General features: G+C 43.1%; 1 protein-coding gene across 3 annotated transcripts in view; it reads right to left on the bottom strand.

Moving 5' to 3' along the window:
• The window catches only part of SLC6A6 (solute carrier family 6 (neurotransmitter transporter), member 6), a 59,133-nt gene that overhangs the window by 15,217 nt on the left and 28,375 nt on the right, over positions 1-15,541 (bottom strand). For all 3 annotated transcript variants that reach the window (XM_009329933.1, XM_009329932.1, XM_009329934.1), the window contains 4 exons: positions 10,420-10,552; positions 6,920-7,054; positions 4,914-5,017; positions 4,675-4,799 (listed from right to left, as the gene is read on the bottom strand). In XM_009329933.1, coding sequence (XP_009328208.1) covers positions 4,675-4,799; positions 4,914-5,017; positions 6,920-7,054; positions 10,420-10,552 — 497 coding nt within the window. The remainder of the gene's footprint in view (positions 1-4,674; positions 4,800-4,913; positions 5,018-6,919; positions 7,055-10,419; positions 10,553-15,541) is intronic.

Raw genomic sequence — 15,541 nt, 5'->3', positions numbered from 1 at the left:
ATAAATCCAAACGCGGCTGGAAATACCAGAAGTGAAACAGTTTGGCTCTTTTATCTGAAATCGAAGCACGCATGACTACAGCAGAAACCACAGGCAAACCCCCGAGGCCATTGCTAACAGATCACCAGTTTTAACATCTGTCTCAAACATGCCAATAATGGATGTCCTACACCTGCCCTACACCTGTCCTGCTTGGACACAGGACGGTATTGGGGCCGGGGGGAGAAGGGGTGACCCAGGGGAATGGCAGAATCCCACTGCTAGCCCACGTGGTCACGATGAAGATGATGATGATGAAACTCTTTTGCATGCAGGGAAGGGACTCTGCTCCAAACATTCCCCAGGATCTTTGCTAATGCAACCACTGCCTCCCTCTGTATGCAACCTCCAAACCCAGCATGGCTTTTCTAGAGCGGGGTTTGCACTTCAGGAGTCTGCTCCTTTGCTTCTGCAAACCCTCACTGCTGCACTGAAGTGATCGGGCTACTCCTAGTTATATCAGCTGTGGTCCCTGAAGAAAATGCTTCCTGCTGTTAGGAATTGCTGGTGTGTAAAATCACCCTGTGTAAAATCACTTTCCACGCTGGCGCATCACCTGTCCCTATCCGGCCAGCCTAGGCAGACCTGCCACGGTGACGCTAATGTGACCAACATCAGCCCCAACTGCAGGATGGATTGCAACAGTCTGGGAGCACCAGCGGGGCTGGGACTAAGAGCCTGGCTTCTCTGCCCTGGGAACCAAAGCCTTGTTTGCAAGGGCTCATTACTAGACTGCGTCTCGTCTGCACCGTGGACCAGACGGCATCTCACTCATACCGACACACCGAACATACGTGCAGTGCTCTCGCATGCTGACCTCCAAAGGCGCTCTCACCTGGAGCCAGGTGCTATCAGCTATCGCTTATGAGAGCTTTTGTTGAGAGAGAAAGAGCCCTCTCCAAGTGGGAGACAGGAACACTGGCAATCTGGCATTTACGGCAGGCTCTCAAAGTGGCCATAGAAATTTTGTGAAGCCAACAAAAACTTCTGAGGGCAGATTTAAATTCAGATTAAACCTGGGAATGCCTGGCTCATCTGCTTGTTTGTTTTAAGGAGCCTCAAAAACCAGCATTTTCCAGGATTTTGAAGTAGATTCAAGTAGTTTTCAATAGGAAAAGGAATTTTTTTAAACTGCTGCAGTGCAGGGACAGAAATCTTATCTCTGATCTGTACGGGAAAATCTCTAACACTGCTCTTCCTACCTCCCACTTTTCCTTTCCAACAAGAAAGATGGAAAAAGAAGCAAGAGAAAGAGGTAAAAAAAAAGATGACTTTTTTTCAAACTAAAGAAAACTTTAAGTCACTGAAAATATTTGAACAGAAATAAATACAAATTAGCCAACAATCGAGCAACTAATTTTATTTAAAATGAAACACAACTAAGATTTTATATGACAGAAGATACCAAAAAATTGGTGAATGTCTCAAATTTTGGGGGGCTTTGCTTTTTTCCCCCTAATTCAGCGGATGTAGTAGATCCTCCCTGAGGGGGAGCTGCTACCAGATGGCATTTGCAGCTGATCTGTGCAATTGATGAGACAGATGGAAAACTGCTCTCCTCAAAACTTGCTGCAATTCTGTATGCTTTGGCCAGTGAAACTGTCCTTGCGCTGTCATACAGTCTAACACCAAGTGTCCTAAGCCCTGGGCTAGCTTTGATTTTCCTTTGAAACTAAGTGTTGAAATATAAAGAGAAAAGTCCATGTGAAAGAAAATGTTCCTGGCATCCCCTCGACTGAACATAAATAATCTAAAATTGTATTTAATTTGAAACTCTGTTGCTCTAAAGGGTGTTTTGCAAAAGTGAAGCACTTGTGGCTGCTATTAAGAGCTAATTAGGACTGCCAGAATCCCAGCCCACTTGCTGGCCCTTTGCCGGCGAAGTGCTGCGGCACGGCTGGAGACGTGCCTCAGGAGCAGAGCACTGCGGAGGCAGAGACCGGGCAGGCATTAGGAAGGCCAAGGCACTACAGTCAGGCCTGCTTAATCTGAATTTGTTTGCAGTTGGATTTAAAAAAAAGGCAGATCTTGTGCTGTTTTAACACTGCTACAAATTGCACAGGCGGTAATGTATTTCTTCCAGCCAGAGACGCAGCACAGATTAGACAGGACTCACTATGCCTTTGTTGAGCCTCCACTGCTTTCCCCTCTCCCTTCAAAAGTATTTCTGAAAAAAATCAAGTGCTATTTATTAAAAGTCTCCTTTCACTGGGAAGTCAAAGGGGTCTAATGTAACTGTCGTGTAAGTCTAAGCCAGTGCAAGCCAGCAGCAGCAACCAGTGCTTTAAGTGGGAGCCACCCCTCACTGATGAGGGTGTCCCAGGAACATTGCACCAAGGCTGAATTTGGCACAGGTAAAAAATGTGGCCATGAGATTCTGCTGTCAGCAAATTTGCTGACGTTCCCCTGGCTTGCGGGAAGGCAAACAAGGAAACAAATGGTGTCACGCATAGGGCAGGAGGGATTTAACTCACTGGTCAGAGACGTGAGGGGCAGGAGGTCTTGGCCCCATGGACAGCGTCCCCTCCCTGGTGCTATGGCCAAGCAGCAGCACCTCTGCTCACCTTTTTCCTGACCCAGGGGAGCGGTTCTGACCTTGTGTCGTACAAAACCAAAAAAGGCAAGGCCGAAAAAAAGAGGCTCAAGCACCTGCTGAATGTCTCTGTGCTGAGAAGTCAGCCGCAGGGCAGCAGAGGCAGCGAAAGCCTCCCCCACGGCCCCACGCAGGTCCTGGGACGCTCATCCCAGGGGACCAAGCAGTCTCCAGTGGCTCTGCGCTTGACCTCTGCTGAGAAAGGCAGCAAGGAAACCCATGGGAAGTGGTTTGGATAATTTGGGGTCATTTTGGTAATGTTTACTGTCATGTAAAAATGTCCCTTAGGATTTAGCCAAAGACCAGCCAGTGATGATGGGCAACCCACTGAACAGTGAGGCGGTTGCAATCTCTGGCCAGTAGCGACTTGGGCTGAATTTAAATAAAGTAGAAAACCTGAAGGAATCGACAACAAAATGTGCAAGAAACCGAAAACCAAGTTCGGAAGCTAATCAGTGCCCTCGTTGTCCCTATAATAAACTATAAAATCCCTCCTTTAAAAAAATGCTTTTTGCGCTGTTGATGAAAAAATGCTATGTAAACACTAAGTCTGTTAGTTAATTTGTATTTAAACATTACTTAACAACCCATTGTTACTATAAAATCGTTTAATTCTAAAAATGTCAAGCAACAGGAATATGACTGCCTGCTTATCAGAGGTTTAATAATAAAAATTAGAATAAATATTGACCAGATAAAAACCTAATGTGGAAATACTTAAAAATGCTACTCTCGGAATTGATCCACCTACATTTAAAAAAAAAAAGAGGCTATTTATGATTCATTCAATAGGATTATTCCCTTGCTTCCTGTTTTCAAACAAAGCAATCGACCTCTGATCAAAATAAGCGTTATGGCCAAGACCGTTAACTAATTGCACTTGTGAGAGTTATGCCAATTGCAGCCACCCAAGAATCCAGCGGTGCCACCAATGTCATTAGTTTTTCATTAGCCCTTGTGAAGTGAGATATTTTTCTTAAAGGCTTAACTCCCAGAGCCATGTGATCAGAAGATACATTGACTTTTTCTTTTTAATAGCATGTTTGCAGAGGAAAGCTTTCAAATACTATGCAGATGAATTAAAATTGCTCAAAAAAAAAAAATCAGAAAGAAATGCCAAAAGTGCACTCAGGTGACATTGTTATTACTTGAATCTGATTAGCTTTAAGTCTCATGGCTGTCGAGGCCTGACATTATTTTTGAATGGTAATTCCCATCTAATCTGTCTGTTCTACGTGAAAACACATGGTTACACCTGCCCTCATGGACAAGACATGCACAGAGGAAAAAATGTCATCTGAGATACATTCACATGCTATGAGGATTTAGCCTTATTCAGCTGCAAGTGCATAGCTGAATGTCAATGGGAAGAACAGTTCTGAAGTAAGGGGGGAACCTAAGTGTACATCCCGTTTCAAAATGGACTTCTCACAGTTCTGTCACCCTCACGCTGAAGCTACAGAGGACAAATGCAGGACTGCAACAACTTAGAGTTCCTGTGGATGAAATGGTGCACAGAACCCAGGAGATGGAGTTCTCCAACCTCTCTTGCCTTTCAGTGAGACTTGGGAATGTACGCGTGTATGTCCCTTCAAAAGGCCAAGGTAATACTCCCACTGCAGCGCTCTGCTGTGAGCAAGCAAAACTAAGCTATGAAAAATACATAAACACTGGCTATTTGCATTTGAATGAAAATAAAGGTAGTCTGAAAAGAAGGATGGAATAAATTCTCAAATCAATGACATTCTGGACGCTAGATAATGGTGCGGTTATCTTAACTCTAATCTCAACTCAAACGGATTGGCATACTCTAGGAAATGTGTTCGCTGCCCTGTTAATCAAGACAGAGTAAACAATACAACCCCGGCTAACCCTCACTGCTCTAGATGAAAGCCCAAATCAACAATGTGCTTATTTTTCTGGAGATTATGGGAAATCTTGTTCTGTTTTTATTGCTTAGATGTTAGCTGATTGAGTCTGCAGAACTTTGCTCACACGCTAGGCGGCAGTGCCCACCACCACTGCCACCAATACCATCGTACCTGACTCTGCCACATCAGCAATGTTCACCCCTTGCTCTTGTGCCATGAAGCCCAGGACGGAAAAAATTGCGAAGCCAGACACAAAACTGGTACCACTGTTCAGGCATCCCAGCAGCAAACAGTCCCTAAGTCACACATATGTCATGGAGCAAGTTAATTAAAAAAAAAATTAACCCATTGTCCCTACTTTATTTACATCATTTAGCTAAAACACTAAACCCCCTTGGATGGAAACTTGCCTATAGCAGTTGTATTTGTACTTGTTGTAGCTCCCCAGGGAAGTCATTGCTCCTAAGCAGATTGCATATGAGAAGAAGATTTGTGTCCCTGCATCTATCCAGACCTAAAGGGAAAGATGGAAAGACTGTTAATACCTGCAGCATTGCATTGCAACACTCAACACAAACACACAGTTCAAACTATGCAAAATCAACAAAAGAATTGCTTCCATTGAGGGTGATAGCTAAAGGATCAGGGAGGGAGGGAAAGAGAACATCACATTTGCAAGTTTGCTTTTTATAGGGAAAAGAAAACTGTTAGCGTCAGAGCCTACAAGAACATCATCTCTTCAACAGTTCCTGTATCCCCTCCCCAGAGATGCTCAGTATTTCTAGTCTTAGTCATTCAGCTGATCCTTCCTGTTGGCGCAACAATAAATGTGTTTCAGTGCAATAGGAAATGCAGAAGTATTTATAACATTGCTCATTTCTGTTGTAACTCATTTCAGTTAGAATCAGCTGACAGACCCACTAAACTGAGGATGTGAAAAGCTTGAGAAACAGGTTTGTGTATTTGGTTTGTTTATTTTTCTAGCTTTCTGGTTGTTTTTGTATCTGTTCAAATGCAAGATAAAAAGCCATAGGGGTGGGGGGAAAACAAGCAAAATACAATGCACTTTATAAGATTTGTATCTGATCTCGGTCTCATGATTCTTTCTCCTGATTACATTAAAAAAACATATACAGAGTGAAATAACAGTACACTATCAACTTCTCAGTTAGTAAACACATAGCAAGCTATCAAAATGCATCCATTGAAACCCATCTGTTCACTTCTTTCTGCTAATGGAAGTCTGCTAACGCCAGTAGAAACCACCAAGGAATCTGAGTAAGTGAGAATTAAGACTGTAGACCATTACCTCCTCCCTCCCACCATCGCTTTCCAGCACCTTGCTGACTGGTGTCTCCTTGGAGATGATGCTTTTGCTAGACCATGGGAGGGGGCCTGCCAGCTTGCATGAATCTCTTCTACATTATTGGCTGATGCTCTGGGCTTAGGGCTAATAGTAGATCATAAAAATGATAGAGTCCCATAAAAGAAGATTCATTCATAAAATATAATGTCTCCTGAGAAGAGGGTGTCTTGTACAAAGAGGGCAAGACTAGAGAATGAACCAGATTTCCACAATGTTTCTTTCAATTACACTTTTCCTACTTCAGTTATTTAGCTATCATTGGAATTTTAACCAAATACTCATTAGAAAGAAATAGCAAAGACAGACTCACTGTGACCAACATTTTATTTTCAAAGATCCCTTGGGTTTTTTTGGGGGGTATTGCATTTTTTCCCATTTCTCATGTGATCACTATTGGCTGAAATGATGCTGGTCTGCTCAAGTGTCACATATTTGCACTCTGTGAGCACAGACAGGAACCTTTACCTAATCACAGCCTATACAGAAAGAGTAAGCCTAGCTCCACTAGCCAGGGCTAAGCGAACGGTAGTTCCTGTGCCTCAGAAAGCATTTTTCTCCACCTTTGCATGGGTTTTCATTCTTCTATTATTTCATTCACCTCTTTCCCAATCTCCTCCTATTGAGCAGTGGGAGCTTAGTGACACTGGTACTCACAGTTGTTGCTTGTTGTCCCATCTGTGAAGCTCACGTGTCTCTCCTTTGAAACTAAAGACTATCCTCATGAAAAAAAATGCATCTCCCTTACCTTACCAACAAGAAAGCTGAGATTGTATAACGGGACAGAGTCTACAGCCTCAGAATCCTTTGACACAAAAAAAATACACACGCATACACACACATACATACACATGGAAAGATGCATTAACACATATAACAGTGACCTTCTCAAGCAGATCTCTGGAAAATATAACCCAGCATTAATGTTCATGCTATATTTGGACCTCTAAAGACCGTGGAAAAAAAATCTATTGCCATTACATCACCACCATCCCCCTCCACCATCCCCCTACGCGTAGAAAATCATCCCGCTCCCCACTCCTGGTTCTGTACCTGTGGGTCAGCTAACCGTGAGATATCAGGATAAAGATAAAACTTGATGCCTTCTGCAGCTCCAGGCAGGGTCACACCACGGATGAGCAGAACAAGGAGCATGATGAATGGGAACGTGGCAGTGATGTACACTACCTGGCAATTAAAAAAAAAAAAGAAGAAAAGGTATGTTTAGTCTGCGGCAGTGAACGCTACACCTCCAGAATCAAGAGAGATCTAACAATGGGAATTCAAAGCCCCCTCATACCTAAAAAGGACCTGACCTGAGTTTCTGTGTCTACTTCTAGTTTAAACTAAAAGTCTTTACCACCTTACTGCTTTAGGCCTGCAGGCAATGCAGGTTCTTTAATCCCTCCAGAGCCTCCCAGACAGTGGTCACATCACTCAGGCAGAGAACACACAAGATTTTATACAACTCATGACTTTTGTCAGAAATTCTGCCTTTGCTCTGTTTGTCTTCCTCACATGACAAGTGCACCTTTGCCAGGGCAGCTGAAGAGATTCCCTTGCCAAGGGCACCTAAAGCATTACCTCATTCTCTATTTGAACTTAAAAACTGCAGACTGTTTTGCAAGCTCTGCTGCTACCTCTGACTTTGCTGTGCAGCCTCACTACTGCTCCTACATGCCATTTCATGAGGCACTTCTTTCAGAGATGAAGATAATTTGGTCCGTGCTCCTGTGCCTTCCTTCCCATTGCCTTGAACACATGAAGCCCTTCAGGTTGGCATCAGCCTCAACAGTGGTAATTTCCAGCCCCATAGCTTCATTCTTGCCCTTGCTGCCTATTCAGCAACATCATTATTGGAAACTAAGGCTCTGTTCAACCAGTTTTGAAGATATGTCTTCATTATCTTTAACCTCTATTCCCAGTCTCTTTGAATAACAGCCTACTTCTTCTCTTCTTGTTATCTTCTCATTCATTTGATGAAAGAGCCCTTTGCTTTAATCTCCAGTGTGAGGGTTAATTGAGCTTGCATTTGGACAGTTTTATCTTTAGACCCACGCTTTTTGACCTCTAACATTTTGTTTTCTTTGCTCATCAGTGCTTTCTCTCATTTTTTATATAACCACTGTGTTACAGTCAAGAATCACTGCTGTCCAAGAAAGGGCGTTTTTCATGGAGTCAGATGATCCCCCCAGGTAATTACAGTTTGCTGCCATGAGTTAAAATGTATTTTTGTTTTCCAGAATTTGACAACTACAGCAAAGCTCCCGGGATGCACCACTTTTCTTCTTAAGTGTGTCCTCTGAGAATAACGAGCAGAACTCAAAGCCTCCATTGCCATAATAATTCATGGAGCCGGACTGATTTCATAAAATGAAAGGAAACCTTTTCATATATGTCCTTTTTAATTCTCTCCTTGAATTTTCTGTATATTTTCCACCGACGATATATATTACACATTAGCCTGGTTTCACCAAAACTTGAAGGATAAAAGGGTGCTTTCTAATTTTTTTTTAATATAAGCCAAGTCTATGAAAAATCAAAGTTTTCTTACAAGAAAGATATTCCTGGACTTGCAGGAACTAAGTAAACAACACTCACAAAGCGGTCTTCGCGGTGCAGGTAAGGATTCTCTCGTAATGCTGGAGGAATTTTTAAGATCAAGCACATTGTCCAAAGCATAAGCACAACTGTTATTTTTCCTCATGATTTCATGTTTATTTGTCCAATACGCTACTACGAGATTTAAAAACTATGTCTTTTTTTTTTTTCCTCTCTCCAAAGAGCCATTAACACGCTGCAAAGCAGGGAAGTGCTATAAACAACCATCTACTAAAGTAAACTAGACTTCTCAAATAATTCAAGTCCTCCATTAGAGTTTACAGTTTACTTTTGTTTGACCTCAAAGTTAATGGACTCAACCAGAGACTTTCCAATGGTTTTGTTGGGCTCTGGCTCCACACCCGCACGAGCTCAGAACGCTGCAGAGGGGAAGCAGCGAATTCCTACCAACCGCCTTGTCTTAGGAATGAGACCATTTTGCTGAATTTTCAGAAAACACAAATTTTTAGATAACTGATTTTAATAGACCTGTTTTCAACCTGTTACCCTCACAGGGGCTTGAAATAGCGTACCATAGGGAGATTGGAAAAATCTCTCAGAGCTACCATAACCTTTACCGAGCAGACACCAGGCTCGCCAAAGGTACTGCAGAAATGTGTGCTTCCACTCGGCTACTGCGGTAGATTTATTGCGTTCACCTTTACTATAAAACTTACACAATCACCTCATCGGGTCACATCAATCAGAGGGAACAGAGAAGCAAACATTTTTGTCAACGTATGCTTTAGAGGTGTGGAAGCTGTTCTTTGGGCAAAGCTGACAGGAATCCAGGGTGAGGCACCAGCATGATTTTAATGAGGCTCCATGACAAATATCACAGAAAGCAAGACAGAAACGACAGTAAAGCAAGTAGTTTAGTCAACAGTGGAACTAACGGGGTCTGGTCTCCTATGGAGTTTTGTCTCCTGGTTGATTCTGCAGCATGTAACAAGGTAAAACTGCTAAATGATGCTTTTTCTGCGGTTGAGGCATTTGCAATTGCTCACTCCTCCTGACTTCTCTGGGGGCTGATAAAAGGTGGGTTCACATTGTAGCCTTTCTCTCAGGTGGAACTCTATCAAGGTCACTCTCTTCCACTTAGTTGACAACAAATGTGTGGGAACTTAGTATCTTGGGACCTCTGTTAGATTTATCTGAAATGCTGCCTCACCCAACAGGTTTGAAAGCTAAGAGCCACACATATGCAATGGCTTCAAAAGCCTCTTCTCATGAAACTAGGTTTAAAACCACAACTGTATGCAAGGGGCAATAATATTAAGTGATTGACCAAGATTCACTGTAATTTTTTTCTTGCACTGGAGAGGGATGAGGTTCAGGAATGATTTAACTGTTATCCCTTAGAGAAAAACATGACTCTAAAGAGCACACGATGAGACTAAAACCACAAACTATCCAGGATCTCTGTCAAGGAGAGTGCTTCTGAACGAGTACCTAAGTTTAGTCTCCTGTGTCTGCACAGAGCTCTTCTGTAAGTGAGCGGCATTTCAAAAATGCTATGCATCCAGCAGTTTCCACTGACTTAAAACATCCCTACCACAGCTATGTTAACATCCACCCCGCTGCACTGAGAGTGAACTTGGCTGGTGTGAGAGCACAGACGGGGAGCGCAGAGCACCACACATTGCAAGCCTAAGACCTTCTGTGCTCATGACATGCATCAGTGGGACACTCGTCCTCAGAGAGGCAAAGTGGTACTGAACCGTGCTTGTATCTGCATCTTGATGCCATTCCAGTAATGGCTACTTGACTCACAGGCATTTTGGGCACTGGCAATGACTTTCCGAAGTCAGATGAATCCGAGTCCCTCTTCTATTCAGTGCAAAAATACATATTTTTCAAGGAAATAGTGAATACCTCTAAGAACAGCATTACTTAGTATTCTTAACATCTGCTAACTGCAATGATTATGAAAAGGGTAAAAGAGCACTTACTTTCCCAGTGGATTTGACTCCTTTCCAAATGCAGAAGAAACATATCACCCAGACGAGGAGAAGACACAGTGCTAGATCCCACTTGACAATACCAATATCTTCAATTCCTGATGACAAGCTCAGTACATTCCGCCTGAATATTTGAAAGGAAACAAAACACGAGAGAGATGTAGGAGCTCAGTTGATGCAGGCTCTGGTTGTGATGTCTGAGAGTATACGATGGTGTGTAGGGCAGCAGGTGCATGGGGAGATCCCTGCCCTTTGAACGCTGCTTGCTAAGTCAGCGTGGCTTATGTGAGCAAAGCTGAACTTTGCAGCCATACATCTTCCCTAGGTTTGTGGGACTCTTTTGTTCAATATATTGCACAGCATTTCATTTTAAGCTCTTTTTAGCAGCCCATGACTACCTCAGGATGAGGTAAGAAAGTATGCTTAAAGCACCACGGCTTTCACATTTGCTCCCTTGAAGATGCAAGACCAGCTCACCCTGGCATTGCCACGAACCCCGGCTTTGAAGCCACATGGCAGCATTGCACACGATGTCTCCATCATGGACACTTGCAACTGGCCTGCATCCATGTGTTTCTCCTCCTTTTCAGTTCATTAGCAAGACTAACGCAAGGAGGGAAGGGAGAAAGCAACGCAGTAAACCATCACACCGCGTGGCTTTGCAGGGCGAAGGCTGGAGCCATTATCCGTTCTCTCCCCTCACACAAACACTGCCCAGACGCGCCGCCGTCCGCCCTCAGCACTGCCGCCACCAGGGTCTTGTTTAGCTAACTCCAGATATTTGGTAAACTTCATTCTGTCACTTAGGTTAATAAATAAAAAGAGATTCCTATTGTAAGCTGGGTTTTAAGGGGGCAACATCCAACCACCAAAATACTCTGTTCCTGAGGGGAAAAAATCAAGGCTTCTCTCTTCTGGTAATTGCCATGGGTCATTGTTAAATACTGATTTAAAACTATTTTTTTTACTTTCACGCAACATACGCACTCCTCACACATTGGACAGACCTTGTCATACCTGATACTTACTTCATTTGTCAAATATGTATGAAAGAACAAACTGTTTCTTACTGTTCACTTAACTAAAACTCCTCTGCAAATGAACCTACTAAACTCTGAAGAGTTTCTGCAAGGTTTTTTTAAGTCAAGGAGAATTTTGACCTCAATCACAACAGAAATACCTTGCCCTGAGACAAGAGAAATGACCTTGCTACCTGACAAATTGTTAATTAAGTTTTATTTTCAAACAACTATAAAAACCAGCCACTTTCCTTCACCTAAGTTGTGCAGAGCCGAGACCACAGCAGTCTGGGGTGCCATACCAGGGTCAGGCCCACAAGTGTGGCGTGCGCAGCTTTGCGTGTGGATCCAGTACAAGACAAACCACTGTGGTTTGTTTTTCCCCTGAATTAATTAAACTACCCCCCCCCCCGCAAAGAAATAATAGCGAATTAAGTCACCGATGGAAAATTTGCAATTAGTTTTTGGAAAAAAACCCTGGATGGACCAGTTTAATAGGGCTCAAGCCCTCATCCATCTGTTTTTGTGCCTCTCTTTGCCAAATTCACTCGGATTACCTGTGTGAATGTGTTCTCACACCAAATGCTTTATTCTCTCTGAACGTGTGTGTATTTTGTTATGGAAAAGGACTAATGGCACCAGACAGGGTAAGTCTGCCCTAATCAGCACAGCTATTCAGCAGTTACAAGAAACTCCTCAGTAATGAATATTTGGCATAAAGTTGCAGTCCTGGTTCACCTGAGCCTAAAGAAACCAGGGAAAAACCCGTTGTGCATATACAAAAGAAGAAAATACATTTATAAGACAACAAACTTCAGCTGCAACCTTCTGTGGCTTTTTTAAAAATAAATGGCAATTTTCCAATCTATGGGGCAGTTCATATTAAAAAGGCAACCTACAGAGCTAGCTCTCAGGAAGCCATGAAAAATTAACTGAAAATGCATTTTGGAATAAGGAGCTCTATTAATGCATTCAGCTAAGACTTCTTTGCTTTTTATTAGGGATCTAAAAGCAAATGGTCATCTCACCTACAGTTTGCCCCAGCAACCCTTTCAAGCTTTTTTGGAGGGCATCCCAGGGGGTTACTGAGAGCCAGATATGTTACTTTTCTATGGTGAGGCAGCAAGCGCAGTAAGTGATGTGCTGGCTTTCTCTGTCCTGGGTTATCTCGTCTCACAAAGACTTACTACCTCAAGGAATCCACTCAGAATTACCAGGGGAGCCTCAGCTTTAAAACTGTTTCATGAAATCTAACCCAACATATTTTTGCAGCAGAAGCACTCAACCTGGATTTGTGATACCCTGAAAATTCAAGTTCAGGAAGGAGCACGAGCCGGGCTATGCTGATAGCTCTTCAATTTTGTTACACAACCCACTGCTGCTTAGATTCAGCCAAGCCCACTCAACTAACTTCATGCCATTTGTGCATGAAGTTGTTACTAATTCTAATTTATAGTCTTGATGCTGTCATTAAGTGTCACTCATATATCACCAACGGGACAACAGGCTGGGGCCGAGTTTGTTGTAAACATGAGTTCTTGAACCTTGTTCATACACTAGTATGTTCTAGTGATGTGCAATATGGAAATGTAATAGGAGCCGTAACTGGCTCTAGAACATAAACAAAAATAAAATGAGGAGAGTTATGTAATCCTTGAAGGATATTCCAACTCGTTAATCAACTGAATGCAGACAGGACCTTTTGTACCAGGAAAGGCGAAGCACTCTTTCACATTGGATGGACAAGAATAACTAACACTGAAGCAGTTGTACCAGAAGACTATTAGAAGGAGAATATGAAACAATTTTTAAAACTCTCGTTTGCCTCCAAAGGCAGAGACAGCTGCCCTAGATTTTGTTTAGTTTTTGTATTGCTCCCTTTGGGATTACATGCCATTAGCATGTGATGGTCTTTCTTGGGATTTGGATGAATAAAGTCTGCTGATTACCAAATATTTATAAACACTTGGCCAGCACCAGACAATCAGAGGTTTTGTTCAACCATAATTACCCCGTAACATTTAGCCCTTATGTATTAATATGTGTGTAAGCCTTTAAGGTTTTGGACTTTAAAATAAAATCTTCAGAAATAAGACCTGAAGCATGTGATACCAAGAGGTAAGTCTCCTGATGCAAAGCCAGATTTGCTTAACCCCCTTTTATTGCTGCTCAAGCAAGCATGTGATTTGCACAGAACATTAATTCAAATGAACTGAAATGTCAGGCTGTACTATACATCCAGCCAGGCTGAGAAGGACATGTGTTATTCAACGCAAAGAGGTTAATGCATCGATGATGTGGTCAATTATATCTGGGCACCGTTAGTTTTACAAAGCAATACTGATGAGGACATTACATAAATGTCCCACAATAAAAAAGGCATTGGGTTTCAGAAACCAAATACTCACAAACCCCTGAATTAAATCAGAATTAATTATGCCACAAAGCAGATGGATGTCTTCAGTTAAAGACTATTTATTGACCTGTCCTTTCGATGCGGGTAGCTGGCTGCCTGGCAGCTGGCATTGTCTATGATGGCAAAGTACCTGGAAGTTCTTGAAATTATTTTTAATTTCAGAACTATAAAGAGTAGTAGCATGGCTGGGGAAATACTGGGGATACTAAACACTTACACCATGTAAAAGCTATGTTACTTTAATTACAACAGTATTGCGTGATCTCTGTCCTTACTTTAAGACACCCATAGTTGTTTATGCAGAGAGAAGAGCTATTTTTAATATTCCTGTAAGTGCCATGAGTCCCAAAGGCAGCTTGGTCTGTTAAGGGCAGTTTCGCTCATGATGAAACAGTGAGCTATGGACAGTATGTCTGTATTAGTACGATTACAGAGCCAAACTCCTCCCTAGCACGACTCCAGGGAACAGTTCAGTTCACGATGTTTAAAACTGTTATTTGGGGACAAAAGTTAAAGTGGTGGCGAAGTGCAAGGAGAGTCACATCCACAAGCGCTAATCGCTGAGCAACCTTTGCTCCGGTTGTGCTACAGAAACAGTGAGGGGAAGACGGAGGGCAGGGGAAAGCGCTGTGAGGATCAAGGATTTGTCCTCCAGCCTCAGGCACCTCCGGCCTGACTACATCTGTTAGGCTGTGTCTACAGGAGGATTTGGTTCAGCTTGCAGGGGAGTTTTGAGGACAGAAACTTGGTTTCTTTTAGAGGAAACTTAACTAAAAGCTCCACCCCTAACCTGCTCCCATGGGGATATCGTTCCCCCAACCCACGGACAGGCTGCCCTGCCATAAGGCCCTTCACCACGTACCTGCTGTGTCATTACCCAAGGAAAGCTCTGGTGTCCCCTGAGGTCCTGGAGCACCCACTCTTTCTTTTACAATCCGTTTTCCAACTCCCAGCCCTATTTCCTTCTGCTGTGGTATCTTCAGTCTCCTGAAGTGGACATGCCACCTGGGGCCCCAGGGAGACAGCCTGACCCATAAATCTGTGCATTACAGGAGTAAAAGCTTCTGGAGCAGCAGGACAACCCCGTGGCCACATCAGGAGGCTGATAAGCTTGTGGCTGCCCCCAGGTACGAGAGGACCTGTGAGTAAAATTACTGCACAAACTTGAAGGTGAACACAGTGCTTTTGAAGTCCTGGGAGAGTAACTCTATTTCGGGGCAGCACTGTGGACCCATGCTTCTTAGGGAAGCCTTGAGGAGACCTTTGGACATCCTACCAAGACAGCCACTCATTTGGATTCAAGGCCCTCAGTCCCAAAGTCATTGTGGGAGAGTCCAAACGAGCGTGAGTTGCTGCTGCTTCTACTGTAACTTGCCTCTAAGTTCCCCTAAACTATCCAAAGGTACCATTTAACAAACCTTTTCCAACTCCCTCTATATTTACAAGGGAGGAAGTCTCCTGGGAAAGTATCTGTCACTCAATGTGGAAACACAGTGCTCATGGCACGGTGAAAACGACTGCCCTTACAGCCTGTACCCCGTCTCTCACAACGGTCACTGGTGCCTCTTGACAAACTGCTCATCCAAGATCCAATCTGCCCTTTGTATTTTGGCTCTTGCGTTACAAATTTTAGCACAGTTCATAAGAGTACTTTTTTCTAAACTTAACGCATGCCAAA

The sequence above is a fragment of the Pygoscelis adeliae genome, unplaced genomic scaffold (assembly GCF_000699105.1).
Source record: "Pygoscelis adeliae isolate BGI_AS28 unplaced genomic scaffold, ASM69910v1 Scaffold208, whole genome shotgun sequence".
NCBI classification, from domain to species: domain Eukaryota; kingdom Metazoa; phylum Chordata; class Aves; order Sphenisciformes; family Spheniscidae; genus Pygoscelis; species Pygoscelis adeliae.
The sequence above is the reverse complement of the archived record's forward strand: the minus strand, read 5'-3'. Positions and strand labels throughout refer to the sequence as shown.